The 7,576-nt window shown below is 47.1% G+C and overlaps 1 protein-coding gene across 2 annotated transcripts in view; it reads left to right on the forward strand.

The window, feature by feature from the left end:
• Nucleotides 1–6,861, forward strand: part of LOC120030429 (segment polarity protein dishevelled homolog DVL-2-like) — a 33,203-nt gene extending 26,342 nt beyond the window's left edge. For both annotated transcript variants that reach the window (XM_038975830.1, XM_038975829.1), the window contains 11 exons: nucleotides 891–1,000; nucleotides 1,274–1,494; nucleotides 1,608–1,677; nucleotides 2,098–2,237; nucleotides 2,358–2,434; nucleotides 2,562–2,629; nucleotides 2,786–2,920; nucleotides 3,429–3,560; nucleotides 3,681–3,857; nucleotides 4,536–4,769; nucleotides 5,018–6,861. In XM_038975830.1, the coding sequence (XP_038831758.1) occupies nucleotides 891–1,000; nucleotides 1,274–1,494; nucleotides 1,608–1,677; nucleotides 2,098–2,237; nucleotides 2,358–2,434; nucleotides 2,562–2,629; nucleotides 2,786–2,920; nucleotides 3,429–3,560; nucleotides 3,681–3,857; nucleotides 4,536–4,769; nucleotides 5,018–5,562 (1,909 nt within the window). In that variant the 3' untranslated portion in view covers nucleotides 5,563–6,861. The remainder of the gene's footprint in view (nucleotides 1–890; nucleotides 1,001–1,273; nucleotides 1,495–1,607; nucleotides 1,678–2,097; nucleotides 2,238–2,357; nucleotides 2,435–2,561; nucleotides 2,630–2,785; nucleotides 2,921–3,428; nucleotides 3,561–3,680; nucleotides 3,858–4,535; nucleotides 4,770–5,017) is intronic.
• Nucleotides 6,862–7,576: the final 715 nt, after the last annotated feature.

Below are 7,576 nucleotides of genomic sequence, written 5' to 3' on the forward strand. Positions count from 1 at the left end.
CAAAACTCATGTCTATCATAATCTCTTCAAAATCTATTGGAGTTTTAACCCATGTAGAATGTTTAAGGTGAATAATTTAATGGCCAGAGAAAAAAAATAGGAAAATAGCATAGTGTCAGCTAGGCTGGATGCTGTGCGAGAACTGACAGTCTCACCTTTTGAACAAATTTTTCTTGTCGAATCCGGAGGACATAAAACATTATCGAGGTAAGCTGGACATCGATTTTGAGACATGACATGTAGTATTTTCATATTTCAGTATACGTGTTTCAAATTAATGAGGTGCGCTTGTTTTTGTGAGATCTTGTCAGTGAAATGTCAACGGAGCACTGAGCATTTTACATTTAATTCAGCTCGTGTTAATTTAGCTTTTTGCGACCTGCTGAAACAACTTTGCAGACGACCACCACAACATGTAAAGTCCTCAAAAGTCACTGTGAGAAAGCGGCGCTTCTGTCAACAGAGCTCGGTGCGTATTATCGGATGTATTAGGTTACGAAATCCGACTTTTTGGATATCATTGTTATATGTTAGGAAGACCCCCACTGAACGATTCAGAACATAAAGAATCATATTTGTCTTGGTCAAATCTGTTTTATAACGCAAGGAAGTGACTTTTCATCACCAAAGCGCATTTTCTCCCACCCTGGGCAGAATGGGTGTACACCCTACACCATTGTATGCTAGCTATCTGTCCTCCGGTCCTAATATGATCTGGCTTGTAGCCTATTTGATTAGAGGTTATGTGTGCTGCTATTTGTTGTTTATTAGGTAATGTATGTAACAGAGCCGACATACAATACCATCTCTCATTCACCCATAGAATTAGAATGAGTAGAATGGACAAAGTATTTCTATGTTTTCCCTACTTTTACCCTCTCCCTATCCAGTCCCAATGCAGCAGACAGTGTGGAGAACCTGGATGACCAGTCGGAAACAGAGTCTGTGGTGTCTTTTAGGAGAGAGCGACCCAGACACAGGGAGGCCATGGAGCAGCGTGGTGAGCACTCTGCACATGATGAAACAGCACTGGGTTGTGTTCAGTAGGGCACACGTAGGAAAAAATGGACAATGACAATGAGCGTTTCTAATTGGCCAATGTCAGGCTTCCCGTTTTCAAAATGTTTTCTCCCATTTCGGGCCTACTGAACACAACTCTTGTTCTAGAGGTAAAAACAATTGACATTGACAACATTACTAAGCATGAGAGCTATAGTAAAGCCTCTCTCTCGCCCTCTCTCCTCACTCTGTCTCTCTCTCTGCGGTGCCTCAGGGCCGAGGATGAACGGCCAGAGCGGCATGGAGCGCCACCTAGCGGGCTATGAGAGCGCTACCACTGTGATGAGCAGCGAGCTGGACACCACCAGCTTCTGTGACTCCGAGGAGGACGACACCATCAGCCGATTCAGCGGCTCCACGGAGCAGAGCACGGCATCCAGGCTGCTCAAACGCCACCGCAGACGCAGGAAACAGCGCCCCCCGAGGCTAGAAAGGGTAATGCACATATACTTTTTTTTAAAACTTGAAACATTGCAAGTCAGAAATGGCCCATTTCTGTGTTGGTAAGTATTGTAGTTATACTGTGTTTTTCCCATGTCTTGTCCCAGGCGTCGTCGTTCAGCAGTGTGACAGACTCCACCATGTCTCTGAACATCATTACCGTCACACTCAACATGGGTCAGTAACATCACTGTTCCCTTCTAATGTCTCTCTGTTGTTTTTACCTCTTCCATCTGTTTCTCTGACCTTCTCTTTGACTGTCATGCTTCTTCACGTTATTTTATACCTCGAACCTAACGTCTACCTAACCAGTACTCTGCCCCGTCTGTTTTGTTTTAAAAAATCTTTCTTGAAATGGCCCATAAATCCTAGCCTGGTGAAACCAGCCTGGCATTGCAATAGCTCACATTCTGTGACGTGAAATGAAACGTTAGTTCAGTGATCAGGCTATAGAAATCCACCCCTCTCACACATTTCTGCCCTATTGACCTCCCTATGGGGCCTGGTCCAAAATAGTGCACCATTTAAGGAATAGGGTGCCTTTTGGGACAAAGCCTAATCTCCCAATCTCTGTCTCCTTTGCCTCACCCCCTGTAGAGAAGTACAACTTCCTGGGTATCAGCATCGTGGGGCAGAGCAACGAGAGGGGCGACGGGGGCATCTACATCGGCTCCATCATGAAGGGAGGGGCGGTGGCAGCAGACGGACGCATCGAACCCGGGGACATGCTGCTACAGGTGCAGGGTCGCCCGGGGGACTACAGGATGACACTAGATAGCCATGATACTACTGGTGCCATTTGTTCCTGACTTCAGATTGAACCATTAATGTTTACTGACTCTGGCTTTCTCATCAAGGTGAACGACATCAACTTTGAGAACATGAGCAACGATGACGCCGTGCGTGTGCTGAGGGAGATCGTACACAAACCGGGGTCAGTGGCTGACATAAATAGGTTCTCATTGGCATTCCCAACCAGTTGTTCTCAGTGTGAAATGTCTGGTCAGTTGACATGTGATGACAATGATGATGATGGTGGTGATGACCTGTCTCTCTCTCAGACCCATCATCCTGACAGTGGCCAAGTGCTGGGACCCGTCACCTCAGGGCTACTTCACACTCCCTCGCAGTGAGTAGTAAGCTGGACGCCTCGTCTCTACCGTAGAGATAGATGGAAGACACATTTATATAGTGGTGCCATCAATACATTATCCTCTGAAATGTCAAATAAATTATGTTTCAAATGAATAAATTAGACATTTTGCCCCCCCCCCCCTCTCTGTAGATGAGCCGATCCGGCCAATAGACCCAGCAGTGTGGGTGAACCACTCGGTGGCCCTGACGGGGGCCTACCCCCCCTACACCGCCAGCTCCGCTCTCAGCACCATCACCTCTTCCTCCTCCGTCACTGAGACAGAACGTCAGTACCCTTTTTCTCTTTCTATCTCTTTTTCAGTCTCTCTATTTTAGCATTCTCTCTTTTCAACTTTACCTACTCTCACGCTCCGTTCAACTCCTCCATTCACTCTTTCCCTCTCTCTCCTTGACCCCCGTCTGCTGTCTCTTACTTCATCTGTTTGTCTTCTGTTTCTTTCGTCTCTGCCCTCCTCCCTCTCTCTGCCATCTTTTTTTTATTGTGGTCTATCCATCCCTTTTTCGTGTGCCAGGCGTTTTAAACTCGGCCATGGCACAGGAAGCACCAGCCACATCTGTCTTTCTCTTCTGGTCTTCATTGTTTTATGTGGTCAATGATGGCTGTCTACCTCCCTCTGTTGTCCCCCCTCCCTTTCTCTCTCCTCCTCTATCCCCCTACCTTTTTCCCTCCCTACAACCCCCCACCCTTTTTTTAAATCTCCATGTCTTTATTTCTCTCTCCTCGTCTCTCTCTCCCTCTTCTTTCTCTTACCCCTTCTTCTCTGTCTCTCCAGGTTTTGATGACTTTAACCTGTCCCTCCACTCTGACATGGCGTCGGTGGCTAAGGCCATGGCGTCCCCGGAGTCTGGCCTGGAGGTCAGAGACAGGATGTGGCTCAAGATCACCATCCCCAACGCCTTCCTGGGTGAGAGAGGGTGTGAACACTGAGGGACAATAGTGACGCTGTGGATGGGGGGGGGTTCGAACTGATGGAACACATCTCCTGTTTTTCTCCTTTTTTTTTCATCCCTGTGTGTGTGTCCAGGTTCTGACGTGGTGGAGTGGCTTTACCACCACATCGAGGGCTTCCAGGACCGCCGCGAGGCCCGGAAGTATGCCAGTAACCTGCTGAAGGCCGGCTTCATCCGCCACACAGTCAACAAGATCACCTTCTCAGAGCAGTGTTACTACATCTTCGGAGACTTCAGCGACTGCGAGAACTGTGAGAACTTATGGGGGGAGGACTTTTGTACAGGGAAAAACCTGAACAGTTTTAATTCCTTTGATTTTATTTAGAAAAAGGTATTTGTGGAAAGGTTGATGCTTATACACTCCCATCCGTATGTATTTGGGCAGTGCAGCTAAAATGTAACATTATGAGAGAGAGTACAGAATGTGACTTTTTATCTGAGGGTGTTTTCATACCAGTTTTACAAGTAAAACCATTTTATATATCTATTCGTCCCGTCCCCCTCAAGTCGAGAATCCATTCATCTACTCACTTCGAAAGAAAATGACTCCAGTTACCATTCAGTAACTATAGGGCAAAACACAACCAAAACCAACTGCAAATGCATCCAACGTTTTTAGTCACAAGCTTGATGTAGTCATTGCGGGCTAAGAATATGGGACCAAATACTGTTTGACTACTTTAATACACTACAAGTCAATTTGTCCAAACACTTCTTCAAACGGGGGGACTAGATACTTAAAGTGCTTTCATTTCTAAACAGTTAAAGATGTGTACGAAAATCCCCTCAAAATAAAAGGTGGCTTCATATGAAACATTTTGATTTCAAATCAAAATATAACCAGTTTAACTTGACCTCTCCTTTTCTCCCTTCTACTCTCTTCTTCCTCCCTCCTTCCCTCTCTCCCCCACCCCCTCTTTCCCCCCAAGACATGGCCAACCTGTCCCTGAACGACAACGACGGCTCCAGTGGGGCCTCTGACCAAGACACCCTGGCCCCCCTGCCCCTCCCGGGGGTCACGCCCTGGCCCCTGCTACACTCCTTCCCCTCCTTCCAGTACCCCCACCCTCACCCCTACTCCAGTCAACCCCCACCCTACCACGAGCTGTCCAGCTACAGCTTCGCCCCAGGCAGCACGGGCACAGCCAGCCAGCACAGCGAAGGTAAGCCCAAAGGGGAGGGAGGGATCGACAGAGTGAGGGGAGGTAAAGAGAAAGAGAGACAGAGTGAGAGGGGAAGTAGGGAAAGAGGGTCAGGGAGGGTGTCACATTTGGTGGCTAATTTCCAAATTGTGACTGCATTGAGAGCTGGCAGTGACATGTATGAGAGCTGGCAGTTTTAAGCTGTTTGAACTTGTTCTATACTCTCCTGACCCGTTCTAACCAGTTCTGACCTGTTTTTATCCCCCTAGGGAGTCGGAGCAGTGGATCTACAAAGAGTGAGGGTGGCGAGAGGCGGCGGGGAATTAAGGGAGGTCCTGGCAGCACGGTGGTGGGGGGGGGGGGAGGAGGAGAGAAGTCCCCCTCTGGAGGGGAAGGGGAGGGCTCGGGCAGCGGCAGCGAATCGGAATACTCTGTCCGCAGCAGCCTGAGGCGTGGCCACGGTTCGGCCACGCCCAGCGAACACAGCCACACATCACAGCGCTCGCATCATCACCGCATGCCCCCCCACATGTCGCCCTACCCCCCCGGGATGCCCATGCCCTACAACCCTATGATGGTGATGATGGTGCCCCAACATCCACACATGGGACACCCAAACATGGGACACCTCCACCAGCACCATCCCTCGGTCCCCATGCACCCAGGCTTGGGCCCCTCCGCTGTCCCTGGAGGACCACCCGGGGCCCCCCCAACCCGTGACCTGGGCTCTGTGCCCCCTGAGCTGACCGCCTCGCGCCAGTCCTTCCACCTAGCAATGGGCAACCCCAGCGAGTTCTTTGTGGATGTCATGTAGTCTGATGACGTGTGTGTGTGTGTGTGCTTGTGAGGTGAGTGACCATTTGTGTGAGGTCTAGGAGTATTCCACTCTCTGGATGACTGACTGTTCTAGTCTGGTGGTAATTAACTTGTGGTCTGATTAGGCCCTAGTAGATTGGTGTCGCTCATTTCTAGTCTGGTAAAAAACTGGGTTCAACAGTGAGTCAGGAATTTTGGCACAGTATCGTAAAAGACGTGAAATGCATAACGTCTGGTTTCCCTCTTAAATATACTGGCATATTTTCAAGTCTGGTTGTTTTCCCTCCTAACCGTTTAGCTAGACAGACCTACAATCAAGAGGTCAGATCTAGGAGCAGCAACTCCCCCCACAACGTTCCACATATCTTATGACTCCAAAACATGTTGCTGGACTCCATATCAGATAAGCCGCAACTCTTGTTTGATTTCAAGCATGTATATTGGTTTAGTTCTGCCTCTCACACACCGTCTGTGAAGCTGTTGTCTGTTTTCTAACTGATTTACCTTTTAGCATCGTGTTTGTTTTTCCTACCTGGGACTGACTGGCTGGGTGTGAGGAACAGTAGTGGTCTTTCATTGAATTGACCGAAGTAACATATTAACGGGCCAAATGAAGAGTCGTCGCCAAGTGTCCTGAGGACTAGAACAGTAGAGGGCGCCACTTGCTCTTATTTTCTATAGGGAAGAAGACATTTGAAAAGGTGAAATGTGTCATGTTTTCATTGATTTATGAACATGGTGGGACGTTAAGTAAAGTATCCTATTTTGTATGAATTTGTGTGCCAACTAGTTTTAAATGCAATCGTACAGAATGGTTCATGTTAAGGTACAGGCCAACTTCTGTCTAGTATTCAGAGGATTGATACCTCAAATGACAAGAATGGGTGCCATGTATTGTAACACTGTCTAGGACTATGTGGTATAGGAAATGGTACTGGGAGGAAGAAGAGGGCACACCAAAAATGGTACTTTTGGGATTGAATCATGAGTTTTCGCTTTAAATAACTGTGATCCCCTCCTCATACTTTGTATGTTACTGACGCACGTAAGCGTCCATTTTGTACGAGTGAAAATATATATATATATATATATTGAAGATAATCTTGTTTAACCCAGAACAAAATGCAGATATCTGTCCACAAGAGATGAGGATGTATAACCGAACCATAAAGGTGCTAAATGAAGTCAATAGTTTCAAAGTATAGCAGTGTCACATTGGGGTGTCATTTTTGTTTGATTTCATTGTCACTTTTGTTTCTGTATTTGAGAATAAATGTGTAATAGACTGAAATCCAAAGACAATTGTTTTTTCTCTTGTATATGTAAATGGTTTTTATAGAGAATTATTAACACACTTTCCAGCACAGTAGATGGAAAAATATCATGCATTTTCTTTGAATAAGTTATATTTTGTTGACTTCCATGTTTCTCATGCTGCAGAAGTCTGTTGACAGGTGGAGAATGGCGTGCAATTGCGGCCTGAATTCGGGGCTTTCCTGCATCATCTCTTTATACTTCTATTGGTCCACATGCAGGAATGCCCTGAATTGTGGGCAGCGATCTCTGGCCCCTGCCCTACGGAGGGGGCGGCTCAGGGCGAGACGTCTCACTGGTTCATTCTTTTCAGGGCGGGTAGGGTAGGGTGAGCTGAGGGAACAATAAGTAGACCAGAGCTGAGCATAATATTATGGAGGAACCGTGTGCTCGTGGGAAAAGCATGCTTACGCGAGAGGAAACACCCACTTACATAGACAGGAACCTTGATATTTTAGTAAAAACATCTTTGGAGAGACCTGAAAATAGCTGTGCAGAGACGCTCCCCATCCAACCTGACAGAGCTTGCGAGGATCTGCAGAGAAGAATGGGAGAAACTCATGACGCTTGTAGCTTCATAGCCAAGAAGTCTTGAGGCTGTAATCGCTGCCAAAGGTGCTTCAACAAAGTACTGAGTAAATTACCTTTATTTAACTAGGAAAGTCAGATAAGATCAAATTCTTATTAACAATGACGGC

This window comes from Salvelinus namaycush, chromosome 36 (genome assembly GCF_016432855.1).
Source record: "Salvelinus namaycush isolate Seneca chromosome 36, SaNama_1.0, whole genome shotgun sequence".
In the NCBI taxonomy this organism is placed as follows: Eukaryota; Metazoa; Chordata; class Actinopteri; order Salmoniformes; family Salmonidae; genus Salvelinus; species Salvelinus namaycush.